The sequence below is a fragment of the Poecile atricapillus genome, chromosome 1, assembly GCF_030490865.1.
Source record: "Poecile atricapillus isolate bPoeAtr1 chromosome 1, bPoeAtr1.hap1, whole genome shotgun sequence".
In the NCBI taxonomy this organism is placed as follows: domain Eukaryota; kingdom Metazoa; phylum Chordata; class Aves; order Passeriformes; family Paridae; genus Poecile; species Poecile atricapillus.
Window position 1 is genome coordinate 174896663 of NC_081249.1, and position 21008 is coordinate 174917670.

General features: G+C 43.2%; 1 protein-coding gene across 1 annotated transcript; it reads left to right on the forward strand.

Annotated features, from left to right (window-relative positions):
- The first annotated feature begins 18847 nt into the window (after positions 1-18847).
- Positions 18848-21008, forward strand: GPHB5 (glycoprotein hormone subunit beta 5). The gene is made up of 2 exons (XM_058854323.1): positions 18848-19051; positions 20820-21008. The coding sequence occupies exons 1-2, from the start codon at positions 18848-18850 to the stop codon at positions 21006-21008; spliced, it is 393 nt and encodes a 130-aa protein (XP_058710306.1).

The following is a 21008-nucleotide window of genomic DNA, read 5'->3' on the forward strand; positions in this document are numbered from 1 at the left end:
GGTGCATTGTGACCAAATTGTTTAAAACAAAAGAGGAAAAAAAAATACAAAAAACAAAGAAGAGGGCTGTATTATAAGTATACATTATTGGCTATCTGCTTTGTATTTGAAAGTGGAATCTTACATCTTTGGTAGGTAAAATGCTGATAAGACTTATGTACAGTATATATTTAGCTAATGCAGTTGCATTATTCTATACCGGAAGGTATGTGTTTCAGGATTTTTCTCCAGGATGCTTTTGAACTGTTATAGACATATGACAACAGTGAATTGATAATCCTAAACCATCAATCCAGCAGTATTTACAGTATAAAAATGAATTGGTGTTCATGAGTCTTTGTGATAGTTGCAAACATGAATTATGACCTGTTGCCATTGATAGAAATACAGTATAAATACAAGCTTGTATATTTTTTCTTCCTACCATTTAAATATACAGTAGAATTTGAAGTTCTCTTGTTTTCAGGCACCGAAAAAAGGTAAAAAAAGAATTCCCTCCTAGACTACTGACTGTTTCAGGATTATCAGGTCACAGTTTGTACTCCTGGGTCTGCACACACAAATGTTGTGAACTCAAGGTTTTGTAAGAACTTGACACTGTTAATTCTGGAAAAAAAAAAAAAGTAAAAAAGTGGAACTAGTCATACGCAACACCAAACACAACATGATTTTATGGGATTATTATGAGCTTCTTTTAAGAACATTGACTGGGACGCAATGTAAATTAGGCAGTTACTGTCATAGTTGAAACATTTTATTTTAAAGTGCTGAAGCAAAGGTGCAAGCTGAAATACTGAAGATTAAATAAATTTATAACAAATCATGTCCCTTAGCCCATTGATTTTGACAGTCTTTTATTTCTGTTACCAAAAAAAAAACCCACAAACCAACCAAACTTGCAAGTGTGATTTCTGTGTGAAATGATCATTTCACAGTGTGAAAGGGTGGACTCAAACTCATGCTCAAAGATTATGTTCCATTGTGAAAAACTGAGAAGGAGCAGAGGAATACAACTTCATGCTTTTCACCTGGTGGAGTAAAACACAACAATGTGAAATTAGAAAAAGCACCTTGTCCTGTACTTAGAGTTTAGGTGAGTGTTGTTTGTTCGTAACTGTTTTTGGTTTTTCCATGTCATTCTGCTCTTGATCATACAAAACTGACGAGAACCTGGTGGGTTGCAATATTTTGTGGCCTCTGCCGTGGGGAGTGTCTGACATTTCTAGATGATTTATCACATCTGAGAAGGAATGTTCCTTTAAGGAGAAGGAGATGATGTGCTGTTGTTATGAAGTCACTTGACTCTAAAGGCTGGGTGATGCACCTGAAGAAGCACCTGCTGCCGGGATCCCGCCTGTGCCGCAGTCCCAGCGCCATGTCCGGCCCCGCAGGGCTCCTGCTGCTCCCGCTGGAGCTGCTGGAGGAGGAAGAGGAAGGCAGCCCGTGGGCCCAAGTGTGATCAGTGCATCATAGATTACGCTTTTGTTTTCTTCTTGAGTTCCACAAACCACCTTTGTTTGTGTCAGTGTTGTTCTTGACTGCTCATCCAGCAGGCGTTGGGTGGTGCTGCGTGTCCGGGGCACGTTGGTCTCAGGGGGAAGGGTTGGGCACTGCTCACAGGAAAGAGCTGCGAGGGCATTGGGTCGTGGGGATGTAACAACTGTACCAGTAAAGTTCCTCTCATACACCCTGAATTGACCACACGTTGCTTTCTTCATCTTGCACGTCTCCCTTTCGTTGCTTTTGAGTGTTTTTTGTCTCTCTTCCAAAGGTTGGAATGCTTTAACGTATTCTAATGCCATCGGAGCGTTTGCTAGCAGGGTTACAGTAAATTTAATCTTGGTTTTGTTAGCATAAGTAAAAGGGTTTAATTTATTTTTTTATCTGTTCTCATATATGGAAAAATCAAGGGTATTGGAGCTAAGAATTGCTTAAATGCAGCAGCTGTACTTAGATTATATGTGTGTAAGTACAGCCCTAGGCTCTCTCACTTGATGGAAAAGAAAATATATTAGCTCTAAAAAGCTCTGTATTGTTTTGTGAAGAGTGGGAAAGGTGAGATTCTTCTTCCTCCAAGTAAAACTGACATAACTTCCTTTTAGTTCTCTCTTTGAAAACAAAGATGCTCTTTTCTCTTAGTTGTGTGACACCTCTATCCCAAAGCAGTTGCCCTTAAAGAAGACAAAGGTGATGATGCTCAAAGTTGAAGAATGTTTTTATTTACTTGTAGATTTTAAAATTTGGCTCATGAGCTTCCCTTAGCAGCTCTGGAGTGAGCCATGAATTAGTTTTTCCTAGTTGGTATGTGCAGCAGATTTTATGTAGCCCAGTTTTCCATTTTGAACTCTATGGAACAGCATCTTGAAACAGAGTGGAACTACTTTTGGCTGGAAACTTTTATCCAAGTGTTGCTTCCCATCCACAGAAGCGTGCTCTTTTTTATCACGACCTCTCTGAGTAAGAGTTTTTGTTACTTGGATCACCTGCTGTAAATATGTTGTATTCATAACCTCATGGAGCCATGAGGAGTTTTCAAATATAAATAGTACCGATACATTTCTTGTTGTTGTCCTATTTTTGATTGTAGTATGGCGAATGACCTGTCATGCTTTTTGTTTCAAGGTTAGCATTAGATTCATAGATCTTAATATTTTAGCATTTCATTGTTTAAGCAGGAGAGGGCAGCAAAAGTTCATTTTTCCCCATAGGAATGCTCTGGTCCCATTACTGTTTTTAAACTTAGGTGCATCTAACTATCTGTGGGTGGGGGGGAAAAACGAATCTTTTTTATATATATTGAAAGGTGCATATGAAAATATATAGACTGGTCCAACCAGACTGTGAAAATGTCTTCTACTCTACATCCAAGTAATAATAAAAATATCTTCCACCTCGGGATAAAGTTCAAGCAGGTCTTAAACTCTTGGATTCAAATGTCATTCTTTGGAAACAGTTTACTTTCTTAAAAATGGTATCAAACTCAAACTCAATGGTGCTCCCAGCTATAAATGTGTTATCTTCCTCTTTTGCACATGCTCAAGAGGCTCTGTACTGTGGGTGCATCTAAATAAAGAAGCAATGAAGTGTTTTCCAGGTGCTTGGCTTTTTTTTCCACCTCCTCCCATCTAAACTTCACGAGCCTTTTCAACAGTGAGCTTGCAGCAATCGGGTTCCCATCCACATGTGTCAAATGTAAGGACCCTTGTCTGGAGAAAAGAAACCCAAGAAATGAAGCAGTGAGGTGGTGATTTAAGTTTCAGCCAGAATTACCGTAGTAAACACTCGGTTTTCATTAAGTTAATTTTTTTCAGAGGTGCTGTGATGATGGTGAGTATCCTTGTACCTCACACCACCCCCCTGTGAGGGAGGTCAGGAGTGGTGGATGCAGGAGAGGCATTAAAGCCATGCAGTGTTCTTTGGGAGCCCTCTGAGCCTTGAACTTTGCAGCTGGTGAAAGAATTTGTTCCTTTGTGGCAGCATTCTGCTGTTTCAGTCCTTGTGCTGTTTGGAGGTGCGGGGAAAGGCTGGAGATGGTCCCACACGTGGGGGAAACCCTCTGGAGAGAGCCATGGGTAGAGCCTGGAAAGGGGCACTGCAGGTGAATGGCTTTAGCTGCAGTGTAGGAGAGTTGCTTGCTAAAATAAAATGAGAAAATATTTATTAAACAACTGATTTTTAAATACCATGGGTTTTACATGTTATTCCAGTAGTCTAATCCTTAATTCTTCCCATTTTTTTTTCCAACTTTAATTTTAATCAGTTGGATCTTGGCTTTGTTAGAAGAGCTCATTATCACAAATCTCTTTAAATACTTGTAAGACAATATTCAGATCACTTAACAACATTTCTCTCTACTTTCTTATTGCAAGGCAAGTATTTTCTAAAGAAGGTAAAAAAAAGAACATGCAGTAAGTTGGCCTCCAGGGTAGGATTTGTCTTCTTACTAGCAAGTTAGAAATCAACCTTTACAGGATTGGATTTAAAAACTTAAATTAGTTTCCTACTTTCAGTAATGATAATGGCTTTGCTAATTTTTCATCTTGGTCTTTCCTTCTCAGGGATGGTTTGGTTTCTCATACAGCAGCAGAATGTCTGGTTTATCTTACATTAAGTTTGGACCTCAGATCAGAAGTGTGTAGCCTACAAAAGTCACTTTGTGTGCAGGTAAAGGCTGTTCCCAAGGCTGCATTAATTATTGCCTCAGTGTACTGTGAAGGAATAGCTTGGGAGATAAACTGGACACTGATACAGTCTCAAATTATGATCTGTGGTTTTAAAGATTAAACACTGGAGCTGAAGAAAATAGCCTGAATTTGTTAGTCAATACCTTGAAAGCAGGTGTGGTAACCCACTGAGCAGTGAGCACAGGCTCTTCTGGGAGTTTCCATGACATGAAAAATGGTCATGCAAAACTTTATCTTGCACTATTTTTATGTTTGTTTGGTTGTGTTTCCCCCCTGTCCATCTTGTCTGTTATCTCCAGTTGGAGTCACTGAAGGTGTGAGAAGTCGGGGGTCACTCAGGAAGGATGGAAAGCTTGAGATGCATTTAAAGAAAAGTCTGATTTTCATACAGTGGTTCATACTTCAATATACACTTGAAAGTGTCTGGGAACTTAGCGTTATCCCTGGATCCGGGAAGAGCTTCCAAAAAGAGAATGAGAAAAGAATATTCTATACACCAACTGAATCTTGTCCAAATTCTTGCTTTGCAAGCTTTTCCTTGTGTAAGAAGCCTCAGCACTTCCCTGAGAGAAGAAGCAGTGACCCAGCAGTGAATATTCCTGGAACCCCAGCTAAAGCAGGAGCACACTGGGGCAGAATGGCTCTGGCAGCCAGGAAGAAAAGGCCTTGTGTTTGCACAAGGATCTGAGCAGCTCTCCAGCAGTAAAGGCAGAGGTTACCTGCAAATCTTCTGTGAACTGAGCCGGCTCGAGTCAGGTTTGAACCTTTGGCACACGTGGTTGAGCTGTGTGAGCAAACTGGACAAATGATCAGTTTTAGGTTTTAGTTCTGCAAAGTGTACTGAGTGGGGTTACAGCTTATGCTCCTCTGCCATCCCAAAGGCTGTGCAGCAACTCCCCTGCTTTTTTAGATATTTGGCAATGTATATGATGTGTATGAGTGCAAAATCGCTGTATATTTATTTAACTGTCTCCAGCCAACATGGGTGTCTGCATTACATAATCTTCCATTTCAGGCATCTTGGAGGCACCAGGCTCAAGTCTGCAGGTGCCAGATCTTGGAGTAAACTGCAGCTTGGCAAAGGACACTCTTGATTTCTGGAGGAAGGAAATGCGGGATTCAGACAGTGGTAATTAGTTTGTTAGTCCACAGATTATTTCACAAGCACAAGGGGATATTATTGCTGTTTGCTCTCCATGACACTCATCAGGCAATAATTGTCACGGCTGGTGGTTATGCACATTTCAAACATCAGTTCTGGCCAGACAAAAATGACTCAGGAATACAAAGAGAAGAATATTTCTCACTGTGGTGTGGTGCCCTCATCCCCTCTTTCTCCTGTGCTGCATGAGGGTCTGCAAACACAAGTGTAAGGACTTGTAACGGGCTGAATTTAAGTAAAATGTGTTGTTCTAGTTGAGATTGTCAGAAGGGGAGCTACAGACTGGGGGCATTTCAACCTTTTCCAAGAAAATGCCTTTCCACGTGGTCAGATAAATAGATGGAATTTTATTAGAGATCCTTCCACTATCCCAGGTGGTTCCAAGCCCTGTCTACTCTGGTTTGAACACTCCCAGCGATGGGGCAGCCACAACTCCCCTGGGCAGCCTGTGCCAGAGCCTCACCACCCTCACAATAAAGAATTTCTTCCTCATATCCTGTCTAACCCTGCCCTCCATCAGTGTGAAGCCATTCCCCCTTGTCCTCTCACTACACACCGTTGTAAAAAGTCCTCTGATCAATATCTGCAAAGATCCAAAGCTCACAAGCTGCACAAACCTTTGGGATTCTTCTGCTAATACAGCTTAGACAGGCCAAGCATGTGCAGCAGTTCTTGCTTGCTTGCAGTTTTTTGTCTGAATTTGGGAGAGCAGAGGTGGCCACTTGTCCCATGGAATTTTAGTCCCTCGGCTTTCAACCTTTTCAGCTTCTTTTTTTCCCTGAAATCTTTTCCTTTAATCTGGTTTTCTTGCATTGGGTGTGTGTTAGTGACTTTCTCTGCAGTTCAAATACACTCTAGTAACAAAGATCTCCCTGGTTTACATCAAATGCTTCAGACTTGACCAAACCAAGAAGGGGCTCTGGCATTCAGGTGCAAGAGAACACTCTTCCAGCAGGAATCAGGTGTGCCCAGAATGTTCCCTTTATCTTATGATTTCAGTTGCTTGGAAAAGAGATTGACTACATTAAACTGTAAAAAAAAAACCACACACACACACAATTTTTCCTCTCTCCTTCCAGTAATAATTTTGATAATTTATATTGCTGCTAAATCCGCCATTAAACTGCTTCTCACTTCCTATTCTAATTTGCCAATCCCCTCTAAAATAATTGACAATAATATGTATGCTGTAGATAATTCCATGGGACAATATCCAATCCATTACTAGGATTTGAAATCTAATAATTAAATTTATATGCTTGAATTAATTGTCTAGGAAAACAGAATCTATAAATAAGACATTTAATGTCATAGTGGCTTTTTTTTTTATTTGGGTATCAATTAGGCACTGATGTAGCATATCCTGTCTTGATTGCACCATCACTGCAGCAGGGAGCATGGGCATGGAATCCAGATCTTGCAGCAATAAATAAAACTTGATTTCTAATGCTTAAGTTGTTGCTTCAACATAAGCCTGGATTCATGGGAATGCTGTTGGGCCAACCTTCATTTGTTGTGGCAGGGTAGTTCAAGGCAGAAATGGATTCAGTTTTGTATCCCAGGGCTTTATTGACCAGAAACAGAAAAATCAGATGAAAGGAAAGCATTTCTATCACAACATTCTTTTTCAGTAGCCAGGGTGGGCAAAGTAGAGGTAAGGCTTAGGAGCAGTGATTTCAAGCTTTCTATGGAAACTCTGGTAGTCAGTTAAACTTCTGTGACCTTCCTTCCACACTGGCTCCTCTCCTTCTGTGCTGCCTGACTTGGCAGCAGATGAGCTCCCTAAAACACATCTTTAAAATGTATTTTCCTTTATTGTAACCTTGAATTGTTTTCCATGTGTTCTCATTCTCTCATTCCCATCCATTATCCCCATCAGGATCATGCTAATACATTTTCCAAGTAGTGTCTCACTTTCTGGAGGTGTCTCTCTCCAGAGCTGGGGCTGTTATCTCTTTGCTCTCCAAACGAGGACTGAGAAGGTGGGAGGAGGAGGAGAAAGATTTCTGACATCCCTGTGCCAGTGGGGTGGGAGTGTGAGCAAGGCAGGGAGGACATCCCTGCTCCTCACGTGGTTCCTCCTTCCCTGAGGAGAGAGGGCTGTGGGGTCACCCTCACCCACTCTCCTGTGGATCTCCAGCCCTTAGGTTTTCCATCCCACCACACACTTCCCTGAATTCTTCACTTCCCAAAGAATCAGATGCCTGGAGGGGTGGATATGCAGAAAAAAGGTTTGTGTTAGTCCAGAATAGAGTTTGTCCCTCTGCAGAAGGGGATTTTGTTTAAATCTCAAAGATAAATCAGATGTTTTTCTATTCAAGGGTAAGGTTTTTTGTTTCTTTTAAAAGAATATTGTATTAATTTTACCATGACTGAACTGATATGAGCTTGAATGGTGGAGATCTTGCCTTTTCCAAGTACAGAAACATGATGAGGCAGATTAAGCACAGCTCTTCTGTAAACTGCAGGACTTAATTCTCTTCCTGACAGAGTCAATGATGGAAGTCCTGTTGCTGTCACCAAAAGTAAAATAAAGATCTGTGAGGAGATTGGACAAATCTGCTGTGTCTATGTGGGAAAGTGGTCAGCACCAGCAGAGGTGACGTGGACTCATTTCCTCTTCCTGCAGTAAATCGATCCTGTTAATATCATCCACTCTTGTGTGTACATTGTCTGCCTGACCTCCAGAAAGCTTTTATGGATATGAGCTTCAGAGGGAATGTGTGATCCCAGTTTGCTTCCTGCCTATTTTACAATGACACCCATCAGCTCCAGAGAAAAATGGAATAAATCTCTGCTGCATTATTTGTGATCTGTGCCTGAGCATTCAGGTAAACACTTCAGCACACGCCGTGAACCCCAGCCCTGGGATGTTAAACGAGGCACTTTTTCTGAGGCTGTCTAGACACAATGTCTGCCTACAAAAGAATTTGGTTATGAACAGGGCAGCATTGTTCAAAAGATGTTATTCTGCTACTGGGGAAATGGAAAGGATTTTTTTTTCTTTCAGAAGCAGGGAACTGCCCTTTCCTGGTGCAGTTGTCATTTCATGACCAGTGTTACTAAAACTTTTCTCCTCTGAGACTCTCCATTAGTATTAATTATGTAAAACATGCTGTCTCGAGTAAAAACCTGCTCACCTATTCTTTGACATGAGGAAAAAAACCCTGGAAAGTAAACAGTATAACTTCACTTGCTTTGTTTAGAGAATATAAAATGCATCCAGGAGAGTAAATGCAGCACTGCAGGACTGCAGTAAATATCCTGTGATGCTGAGAAGCAAGGTGTGTACCAGCTGTTTTGGCACCCTCTAATGGAAGTGGACCAGCACTTTGCAGTCTGTGGAAAAAAGGACCTTGCATGGAGTGTGCTGCTGCGCCCCAGAACTGAGAGGAGAGGGGACACTGGGGAAAAATGTGGGTTTGGAATGAAGTTCTAAAGCTGGAGGTGCTACAGTGAGGTGAAAAGACCAGTCAAAATCTGTCCAAACATTTATCTGCCTTGAAAGATGATCAGATGTTTAAGGAACTAAGGAGATAAGGCATTTTTGAACATGTCTCATGTGTCTTATGTCCAAGAAAACACTTAACTCCCTATTGCCCACTCTATCAGGACAGGATTGTCTCAGCCATGTCAGTCAAAAGCTGACTTTGGATCTCTTGCTCTGACTGCCTGGGGGTGCTGGCCAACAGTGGCTGAACATGAGCCAGGTGTGCCCAGGTGCCCAAAAAGGCCAATGGAACCTGGATTGTGCCAGCAAGAGTGTGGCAGCAGGAGCAGGGCAGTGATTGTCCCCCTGTGCTGGGCACTGGTGAGGCCACACCTCAGATTCTGCACTCAGTGTTGGGCCCCTCGCTGCAAGAAGGACATGGAGGGGTTGGAACAGGTCCAGAGAAGGGACAGCAGAGGTGGGGAAGGCTCTGGAGCACAAGTCCTGTGAGGAGCAGGTGAGGGAGCTGGGAGGGCTCAGCCTGGAGAAAGGAGGGGAGACCTTCTCAGTCTCTACAGCTCCCTGAAGGGAACTGCAGCCAGGTGGGGGTCAGTCTGTTTTCCCAGGTGACAAGAGAAACCACCTCAACCTGTGCCAGAGGACATTTAGACTGGGCGTTAATAAAAATTTTCTCACCAAAAGGGTGGTCAAGCACTGGCAGAGGCTGCTTGGGGAAATAAAATCATGATTTTGCATTTGCAGACATGGGACTTGGGAACATGTTTAGTGGTGGGCATGGCAGTGGTGGATTACAGCTGGACTCAATGATCTTAAAAGTATTTTCCAGCCTTAATGATTCCATGGTTTTACCTGTCCATGGATGTGACTATTTTAGGCTGACCTCTGTGTGGGGTTAGAGAGGTTGTTGTTCTTCTCTTCAGTGCTGCAGAGAGGGTAACAGAAGGAGTGGGGAGCTGTATTTAGTGCTTCCACTAATTTCCTATTTGCATGTGCCAAACAGGTTTGGCAGAGGAGATATTCTGAATAACACCATATCTGGATGAAATGCCTCGAGCCGTTTAAAAAAATGTATGAAAATTCAGTGTCCAATGGCTTCGGTGATAAAACCCCCTTGACAGTGATGACAAGAAGACCACACTTAAAGCAGAGTTTCTTGGACTATGGTTTGAAGTTCCCACTTTCCTGTGACATGGAGAATCCTTTTCATTCCAGAGTTCCCATAGGGTCAGCCAAAACCTGTGTTGCTCAGCCTTGCAGCCACTGTTCCTTAGGTATTAACTGGAAGGTTTCGAAAACCTTTGCCTGGACACATCCTTGTGCACTCAAACAACTTAAACAGGGGAAGAGAGCAGATTAGCCAATTTTAATCTATCTGTCAATACCCTGGCTCCTAGGATTGAAAAAATAATGTGATTTCTCAGTTGAAAAAGGCTGTGATGTCCAGAAGCTGTCATTGGTACCAGTCTCTTCAGAGACACATTTTAGTTCCACCAGTGCTCTCTGTGCTGTGCAGGAAATGTCACTCAAAGCAGGAAAATCAGTAAATGTTGGGCTGTGGCTGTGGAGTTTGTTCTGTGTCTTCTTGGCACCCTGTGGCCAGTCTCTGTGAGGAGGGTTTTCTAAAGAAAGTACAGACCAGCAGTTTCCCCCTTTCAGTGTCAGGGGAGATTTGGCCACTACTAACCCTGGTAAATTTAACCTACAGTGCTTTTTGTTCTTGGGTGATGCTTTATAGTGCCCAGAAACTGGACCCTGCAGGACAACTGATCCCTGATGCTAATTAAAGAGGCAAACCATAAAATTAATTTTCTAGCCTTATGTTTTGAGTAAACCCCAGCATTTTATTATCTTTCCAGCTTAATCTGTAAGTCATTTGTAATGCATTTTCCTTATAAAGCAACATCTGCATATTTTATTCTTTACATGTCCAAGAAGTTCAGAGTCTTTAGTACCTGGAGTCGAGTGGGAATCCCTGGGGTAGAGTTTGGCACACACCTCTGCAAACATACCTTATAGTCATTTCACTGCTGGGTTAAAACCTAAATGGATGATCAAGGATTTAAGCAGCTGAATTCAAACATCTATTTGCCACATGCCAGCTGCAAGCAAAGCAAGAAATTATTATTTCAGCTGTGATTTACATAATTGACCTTTGAACTTCAGAGGATATAGCTGACATTGTCAGAGTCAAATATTGTATGAAGCTCTGTGAAACATGAAACTTGTCTTGTTAGACTATCCAATCTTTATAAATTAATGTCTGGTTTGAAAGTGTCTTTAAATGACTAAAGAGTTTTGTTTTTATCAGGAGTTATCTGTCTGATCTAATTAAAGTAGACATAGCTTACAAGGACTGCAGAATAAAAAGCATGCTTGAAGCAAGGCAGAGGTGTATAGCATTAGCACCATAAAATTGAATTTGTGGTACTCTTTCCAGTTAATCTCTATTGATTAATCCATATGCAGGAGAGTGCAGGCTCTGACCTGAACTTTCAGCTCAGGTGAAATCGTTACTACTGTGATATCAAAATTTATAAATAAGCTGTAAACTATAATGAGTGATGTTAATTAGGAAGAAATTCTTCCCTGAGAGGCTGGTGAGACAGTCACAGTGTGATGTGCCTGTGGCAGTGATGCTCAGAGGTGAAAGATGGATCTTTGTTATCTCTCACTCTTCTTATCTTCCTCCCCTGGTGATTCTGCAGTTGCTGATAATTTGGTGACTGAAGATCAACAACAGAAGTCTGGGAAGCCTCTGGTGCCTCAGCTGGCTCTGTATGGTGGGGGGGTTTGTTTATGGCCTCCTGGAACCTGGGGTTTTTCTTCCTGGCCTCTGTCAGCCTTGCTGATCCCATGGCATGGGATGGATCTGCACCCACAAGGAACTGGTTAAAATCAGTAGGAACAGGGTGAAGAACTTGAACTGGAAATAGTCTGAGGACTCAAAGTGTTGACTGAGATTCACATTTCTCTAGGTGGCAAAAGGAGTTCAGGCAGATTTGGAAGATTTGGTTCTATCTGCTTCTGGCACTTCTTGCCTGTTACTGTCTGGGTCTATGCTGTGCTGAGGTTTGATTTGGCCAAGTGCCTCTCTGGGGTTTGGGACTCTCATCATGTTTGTTTTCCTGGCTGGATTTTGATTAATTCAATAGTTCTATGAGTTTATTCTAACAAGATTGACAGGAAGAGACAGTAGCTTTGTTTTAGGAGACTTCACTTCCAGCTTTGTCTAATTTACGAGCTTCCCTCATCAGGAAGGCAATGTTAAAAATGGAGCATTAGCACTGGGGGTGAAGTGAGTCAGCCAAGGTGTCTGTTTTCCAGTGCACTGGCCATGAACAGTAGGGAAATTATTGAATTAAGGTAATGTATCTCTGAACTTCTGTAGTTTTGATTAAGAAGCTTCATCTTCAAATTCTGAGCCCAGAGCAGCTGTGTCATTGCTCATTAGTCTGTCCTAAAAGACTATTAGAGGAAAGCTATGGAGTGCAGAAGTGACTTGAGCTAAAGTGGTTGTTGTCAGCCACATAAAGTATCTGTATTTACTGGAAAAATCTTTTCCACACTACAGTGAACTCAGATCAAATCTCCAATCAATTCCCTGGTGTATAATTAGAGAGCCCAGTTCTCTCTCACATTAATATACAGCCAATTCCATTGGACTTGAATTCTTGAATTCGGATTCTGGGCTGAATGTGGTCAGCATCACCACCACGAAGGGACAGTTTAATGGGGAACAAAATGTGGCTGTGTTTGATGACAGTGTGAGGATGCACACACTTCCAAAGTGCCTGAGAAAACTGAGAATGTCACCAGCAGTGGGCTGAAGCAGTGTTTGATGGCTTACTATCAGGAGCTATGCTTGACAAATACACCTTTCCAGAGCAGATATGGCAGCCTAAAGAAATTAATCTTGCTTTCCTAAGGACCATGATGAAGGAGTTCCACAGCCTGGGCTGAGTGTTGTACTTTTCCCCTCCTCCTCCTCATCCATTCTGGATGTGTGTTTTTGTGTTTGTCCCCTTCCCATTGTATAGATCACAACCCTCAAACCTTCAGGGAACTCCCCAGGAATGCCCCTGTTGCAGGTAAGTTCTTCCTGCCAGTCAGTCCTTGAGAAATGTGTCTTCAGCAGTTGTTAATCTTTGCAGCATGTAACTCACAGCCACAGTAGAGCAGGACTCTGGAATCAGTATTTGCACTAATCAGACTGGGACAGATATCAGACAGACTGGTTTGGTCAATCACATCTTTTAAATTTTGCTATATTTGCTATTGGGTCAGGATGAATTTTGTTAGAACCTGTTATTTTTCTTGACAGTGGAGAGTCTTTATTCCTTTTTTTGCCTTTATATTTTTCCTTCTGATTTTGACTTGCAAAACATCTTGCTCAAAGGTTAAGGTTTGAGAAATTAGCTTCTCTGAGGTACCCTGTATATAAACATATAAAAAAAGAATTTTAGTAAATGTGTTCAAACTATGGTTTTTGTCCATATAGTATCAAATCAGATCTTCCTCCATATAGCATCAAATCAGATTATAATCAGGTTCTGAACTGAACCTGCAGTTCTGCTACTCCTGTATCTTTATTGGAATCACCTTGTTTTGGGTGCAATACCTGTATGTTAGAGCTGTGCACTACCAAATTTTAGAAGCTTCAGCTCTTCTAGTGCCTGTAGGACCTTCATTAGTTCTCTTCTGGATTGAATCCATCATAGCTACAGGCCTTTTTTAGCAGAAGAGTGTTATCTCTCCAGGATAGATGTGCCTCAAGCAAACTGTGGATTAGTGTTTTTTGTTACTGTTAAGCCTCTCCCTTGGACTTCATTTTCCAAGTCTGATGGAAAAGGAAGAGTAGTGTCTGACAGATTCCTTATGAGAGCCGTGCCGCTGAGGCAGTGTCTGTGCTGAAGCAGCTGGGATTTTGCTGTGATCAGCACAGAACTTTTCCACAGCATTTCAGATCCGCAGGGCTGGATTTTACAGGTGTGTTCTCTGGGCTGTTCTGCCATTCCCAACACAGGTACCCCCACAAGCTGCAAGAAGTGTTTATCTCCTCTGTACGAGGGCTCATTCCCTTGAGTACTGAGTGTGGTGTGATTTTCTGCCACAGCAGCCCCAAGAAATCCTCTTTTCTGACTACATTCTTCTCCCTGCAATGCTCATTCAGCCGGTGCCAGCTCGTGTTGTGCTAAGCCCAGGAAGCAAAATGAGCAGAAAGTCTTTTAAAGCAGAAGTGGTTTTGTGTGCCTGAGACCTTCAGCGGGGACTGGTGTCCCATTGTTAGCAGGGAGAGCCCACATTTATCTAATTCCTGCATTTATCTGAGAACACGTTTCCTGGTGGCTGCATTTTGCTCCCTGTGCTGGCACTTGGCAGTGTTTCTATCAGAGCCTTTCGAGGAGCTTTACTTGCTGCCTTTGATTTTCATTTACAGATCAGCTGTGCTCTCTCAAGGTTAAACCTGCTTTGTCTGTCCCTTTACAAACCAACTCTTTGTGTTCTTTCAAAATGTAGAAAATGACAGAAAGTCACACTCCAAGACAAACACACAGCAGCTGTGGGGATGGATTAAATAATCTTAATGCACTTGTTTGAAATGCTGTTTTCAGGACATAAAGGTTATCTTTTTTTCCAAACTACCAGCGAAGAGTAAACAACCTATTGACATAAAGTCCGGTGTTAACTTGTGTAGGGAAAAGTGATTTTAGTGCTATTTTTCTTCTGTGAGTTCATCAAATTACATTTATAGCTATACATCCTACCTGAGAGCTTTATGACTCCCTGTTCTAAACTGAATCCTAACCTCTCTTGGATGCCACCTTCCTGTGAATGTGGCCAGCCATCCCACACCACCTTGATTCCTCACCCATTTCTCCTTCTGTTTTACTTTAGAATTAATACCCACCTTTCCAAACCCCTCTCCAGTGCAGTGCATTAAATATCTCCTGTCCAGTCACCGTCTTTCCTTGCCTGAATGGTCACCAGGTTCTTTTGGCCTGGCACAGCCTGCATGGCTCCTCTGCAGTGCTTCCTGTGTGCAGCCACTCAGCACTGGCATTTCCCTTGGTCTGTCTCATTAAATCAGCTCCTTTCTCATGACCAGCCCAATTTCAAATCCTACTGGTATATTTATCAATTAACTTAAAATGAGATGAACTCACAGAACAGTTAGACAGCAAAAGTCTGTGTGGGAAAAAAAAAAAGCCAGCACTCAGGCTTTTCACAAAACACCATGCAAATCCTTCAGGAATTGGTGTCTGTCCCACAAACAGACAGGATTTTCTGGAGACAGAATAAGTGAGAGTCTGCAATTTCTCTTTTGTTTCACTCTAAGAGGCTGTTCAGTACAAATGGAGAGGAGAGAACAGGATCTTAGCTAAGTCACTGAAACCAAGCTGAATTACACAAAAAGTCCAGCACCTGGTTTTTTAATCCATGGAAGAAGAGGGATCTGTCAAAGCTGGTTCATCTGCCATCTGGCATGTATTTCCTGTACCTGCTTATAATCTTAGGCTGATTTTTGCTGGCACATTTCCAGAATCAAATAAAGGGGATTTAAGCTCAGTATTTTCACTTTTACCTGCTTTCCCTGTAAGTCAAGAAATTTTAAACTGTATACTTTTGAAAAAAAGTTTTTAAAGTTTCTTTTCTAGCTTTATTTTTGGTCAGTGAAAATCATAGAAAAGTAGTTTTAGGGTTATTTTAGTGGAAAGTTGCTGATCATTTTAGATCAGTGACAAGACTTTGGCTGATCCTCTTGACTTCCCTGTAATCTCATTTGTCTTTGAATTTCCTGCTTTTCCCTATGGGTTTCAATGGGGAAAAAAGGTGTCTGGGACATTGTTTGGTGATCTGATGGAGACATTTACACCTCCATTCAACATTCCTCCTCCAACTTTCACCTTTTCACCCTTCATTGGAACCTGGAGTCCTTTACTGCCGGTGAGACTGAGAGCAATAATGAGGGAGAATACTGGGATAGATTTTAAACACCCCCGCCCTCCTAACTTTACAAATTTTTTATTAAAAATTCTGTTCATTCTATTCTTTTTTCATTTTGCTTTCTGTTAAGTGAATTAATTATTTGAAGCAGTCGTTTCCCATGTCATGATGTCAATATGGCAACCGCACTAAATGCCTGCTGCTTTTCTGTTTTTCAGACAATCCCTTCCCTCTTTCACTTGTTCCAATCACTGTTTCCTAATCTAGACAGAAAAGGTAAACTTTGAGAGTAAATAACCAGCCTTTTCCATTCCAGCTTGTGGGGCTGCTCCAGCTGAATAATGAAACACAGAAAGTGCTCTGGGGTTCCCAGGGGTTTGAAAATAAGTGTGAGCTCTGCTGCTGCACCAAACGAGGGCTGCTGACCTTGGCAGTGAAACAAGGACCTCAAGCCATGGGTTATTCACCCTGAAAAAGGGAGATCACCTTGTTTGGTCCTGAATGGTTCAATATCTCATTTCCTCAATGTCAATTTGGTGTTTTCCATAGCTCACACTACAGAAAACCTGAGTGCAATCCATCAGAAGTATGTATTGGATATTTGTAAGGTAAATTAACAAGCTCATAGTAATCACTGCTTCATATTGGATAAGATGCATGTTCTGGACATCAACAGATGCTGTTTTGCTTGGTTGTTGTGTTTTTTCCTCTACTCTTTTTTTTTTTTTTTTTCTCTCTACTTGTTTTGTTTTTCCCTCTAAACCACTGTCACATGGATTTTATTTGAATTAAGGTTTCCCCTGTGTTTTATATTCTCTGGCTTGTATTGCTGTGGCTGTCTCTGACAGCATCATCCAGAGGGGTCCATAATCCCTGACACTTGCCCTGTCTTTTCTGGATTTTTTTGGGTACTGGAGCTGGGAAGTCACCATCCATGCATGGTGGAAAGGAAGGGAGGTGACTATCCCCAGGCCACTGTGTGAGCTTATGGCTGCACTTCTCTCTCCCACTCATCTTTTAAGAACTCACTGACCAGCAAGTTTTTCACAGAACCAAGCTCCTCAGCTGTTTCCTGTCCCATGGACAGCTGAAAATTTGGTTTGTACAGTGAAGGAAGAGGACATGATTTCTAAATTTCCTTTCACAGTGGTGCTCACCTGTGTTTCAGCCACCTAGATCGCCAAGAGAACACTTTCTTTCCTTGCAAGCTCACACCTCCTCCCCCCATCCCTTGCCCTTGCCTGTAGAGAGAAATTGAGTAAAAAAAGATCTTGTTCAGTTGACAAAAATCCAGGCATTTTTTTTGTACAGATATCTGAGAAGTCTCCCTTGAGGATGTTTACTTAGGACTTGTTAATTAGAGGGGTTATGACAATTTCAGGGCCAGCTTCCAATTCCTTCACAAAGATGTTGATATTCCATAACGGAAAAGAAGATCTATTTTGCCCCAGTGCATGCTCATAATTTCACTCACCAAGATACTCTTTTTTTGATCAGGTTATGAAACAATAACCTGCAAAAACAATAATTCCCTTGAAGCTAATCACTGCTGGAAAGGAGAGCCTTGCTTTACAGTCAATGACTTTGATGCCTTGGGCAGTTCAAGTAAGGATCTGCCTTGATTGACAAGATCCTTTCTATAAATTTGAGCAATTAGACATCCCAGTAGCAGCTGCTGGGGAGATCTACTGATCACAAACACAGAGATTGTGGTTCTGGTCTCCTGCTGCTCACTCTGACATCCTGAAACACCATCTGCAATTTAAAACAGCAAAAGGAATTCTGACTCCAGCGAGTTAGGTGAGTGTGTGTCTGTGTTTGCTCCCTGTCATGGCTCTGGCTCATGAATAAAGCAGCAGGATTTGCTAAAGTGGCAAAGGATGAATGTTTGTTTTTTTCTGAAGTTTGTCTATTTTGCTCTATATTCCTTCTTTTAAAAATAAGGAGTTTTAGCTTTTTTTTTACCCTGTTGAAGGTTATATATAAACATACTCTCTTTAATCACATATAAGACTAATGTATACATGGTAACATATATAATATGACATATCATATATGGCATATCATCATGTGCTGATCTAAAGCCCTGATTTAACAAATTAAAATATTTTATTTGACAGGAGCCTAGAGACTCAAGCATCAGCCAGGCAACTGGCAGTCCCAGCTCACTTAATTTCAGTCTGTCCAGCTGAGGACAGATGGCAGCACACACCAGTCTGTGCCTCATGCAGCAGCAGACTTTCTCAAAATTAAGTGTCGGATCTGGGGTTTCTAAGATAGATGTATTTAAATGCAATGATGATATGTGAATTGTAAAATAGACCTCATGGCTTAGAGCTGCTTTCCAGCTCTCTTTTTCTTGACAGAGGAGCTGTTCCAGAGAAGTCGCTTGCTTACTTAGCTGAGACAGAAGGTCAACAAGTGTCAGAGGGATTTGGTGGATGCAAGGCTGCTCAGGTGTGAGGAGTTCTGAGTTCCTCTGGTCACCTTGGCCATGTCCCCCCTTGTCTGACCAGCTCTGATCAGTGCCTTGGCAGCCTGGGTTGGGTCTGAGTTGTGCTGAAGGGAGAGCCAGTCCCTCCAGCTGAGCCCTGGGAGAAGAATGGCACAAGTCCAGTGTACAGGGTGTTGGTACTGGCAACTCCAGTGATTCTTCTGGGAGATGCTGAGATTATAGCACAAATTCAGGGGTGCTTGGCTCCCAGTGATGCAGCTATTGGCTTTGTGTGAGCTCAGGAGAACCCAAACAGGGTGGTAGAGAGGCATATGCTGCAAAACAAATCTGCAATATGGAGATTTCAGTAGGGCTGAAGCATAGGCTGGTGACTTGATGTCTTCCAGGCAAACTCCCAGTGCTCTGCAGGGAAAGTCTTCACACTGCTGCATTCTGTGACAGACCTTTTTTCTGAGATTTTCCCCTTCTGGGAGTAGTGACCACTCATTCTTCCACCTGCCCCACTCCTCCCGGCTGAGTGAGGATTAGCTCTGTGTTTGAAGGGAAGAAGGGCTACTCCTGCTTCAGCTGAGCCCATCCACTCGCACTTCTTGCCTGCTGGGCTGTGCTGACTCTCCCAACCCTGCTCTCCTGTCCCTTCTGCCCTCAGCATGAAGCTCCCCTGCCTGGTCCTGGCAGCTCTCCTTGTCCTGCTGCTGTCCGGCTGCGGTGCCGCCGCCAAGGCCTCGGCCATCGACCTGCGGACGTTCGTGGGCTGTGCCGTGAGGGAATTCACCTTCCTGGCCAGGAAACCCGGCTGCCGTGGGCTCAGGGTCACCACGGACGCCTGCTGGGGACGCTGTGAGACCTGGGAGGTGAGGCTGTGACCCAGGGACATCCCTGGCTGGTACTTCTCCCCCAGGAAAAGCCCTCTAAGGGCAGCCACCCACAGTGTCCTGCTCCATGACGCCCTGGCTGCGCTGTCGACATTTGTTCTTGGTTGTCCCCTCCCTCCTCCCACTGCCCCAAAGCGGAATGGGAGCCATGTGATGATATTAATGAAGCACTTATGTAATGCTCTTACGACGCAGTCTGAAAGCCTCTTACAGCTTGAACACTTAAGGAGAGGGGGACTTTATTACTTCGCTTGAAAAAAAAGTATTCCTTGGAGATTAAGATGGAGCTCCCGATTGATGGGTAATATATTTTGTTCCAAAAAGCAAATCCCAAAGATGAAGTCTGTTTCTAATTCTGGTCCTGTTTTAAGTCACAGCCCTGTTCAAATATGAAGTACTTAAGTTTTAGGGGTGTACAGAGGGAGAAGGAAGGAGCATAAGTACATCCACACACATGTCAGAGAACAAGTTTCTGACTGTCTTTACCGTTCTGCAACTGGAAAGCTCAAGGAGCCAATCCCAGTTTCATTTATTCAGAACAACTCGAATAACTCAGAGGGATTTTGTCCAAATGAAGGCAAGGACTCTACATTAGTGACCAGAGGAGGAGCCAGGGTCTGTGTGCCAGCCCTGACTCACCTTCCTCATGACTTGGTGGTTTGAGGGGAAAGGCCACCAGTGTCTGATTCCACACTGGGATGGGGCTCCTTAGAGGGATCTCTTGACCCCTGCTTCCCCCTACCCCCAAGCTCTTCTGGCAGCTCAGACCTTGCTGAATTGCAGTACCCCTGAGCTGTAGCTCAGCTGAATGCACCTGGCTGGGGCTTCTACAGCTTCCAGAAGGCACCACCATGTGTTTGGATGGGGGCTTTGTAACAGGGAGGGTGTCTGCACATCTTCTTGCTGAAATATTACAGCTGTTCTCTCCCAGTCCATCCTTCCTGGTTCCCAGGCTCTTTGCACAGGACAGAGGGGAAGGAAGAAATTAAAATGTCTCCTGGCTGTGTTACCTCAGGCAGTGGGCTCCCATTCCTGTGTGTGCTGACCTTTCCTGGAGTCTTTGGAAAATGGGTGTCCCTGTTGAGGAGAAACTGATTTTTTGACAAAACCAGTGCCACTGTGGTACCACATGGCAGGTGGGTTTCAAGGCCTTCGGGCTCCCATCATCTTCTGATGGCTGAGGTCTCTGGCCAAGCTGATTTTCTCTGGAGGAATTACAGACTTCTATTCTGGCTGCTGTGCCAAGAGCTTTCCCTACATTGTACAGCCATTGGTTTTTGTGGGAGGTGCAGCCTGACGGGGAAGACTGGTCTGGTTGAGAAAAAACCCCAGCCTTTGGCACCTGGCTGCACCCCTGCTCTTAGGCAGCTTGTGCACATGAAGGGTTTCCAGCAGAATGTGTTTAATGGAAAATCAATGCTTTTTGGAAGAAAGCAGCTGCTTTTGGCAGCATGTGGTCGAAACGCCCAGAGTCTGCTAAAAACCAGCTTTTGGGATAATCTTTTGTCTTCCTTCAAGCAGGTTTTAATTGGAGCTTTATGCTTTAAACAAACTGAAACACGTACATGCACCCACTCCCCTCCATGGCAGGGCTCCAAGAGGCAAGTGTTGAATGATGTAGCCTAAAATTTATTTCCACGGCCCCTTCCACCTGATCCAGTAGCTCCTCTATTTACACAAAATCCCCTTGGGGAAACTGGGGCTCCAGATGTTTGTCTTGCCTGAGGCCAGCATTTCTCCCCCGCAGAAACCGATCCTGGAGCCGCCTTACATCGAGTCCCACCACCGGATCTGCACCTACAACGAGACCAGGATGGTGACGGTGAGGCTGCCCAGGTGTGCCCCTGACGTGGACCCCTTCTACACCTACCCGGTGGCCATCCGCTGTGACTGTGACATCTGCTCCACGGCCACCACCGAGTGTGAGACTTACTGA

What these genes read in the sequence shown, in the direction of transcription:
- GPHB5 (XM_058854323.1), top strand. Translation starts at nt 18,848, where the DNA reads ATGAAGCTCCCCTGCCTGGTCCTGGCAGCTCTCCTTGTCCTGCTGCTG. An exon ending in GACGCTGTGAGACCTGGGAG is followed by an intron (nt 19,052 to 20,819) that starts GTGAGGCTGTGA and finishes TCTCCCCCGCAG; the next exon opens with AAACCGATCCTGGAGCCGCC.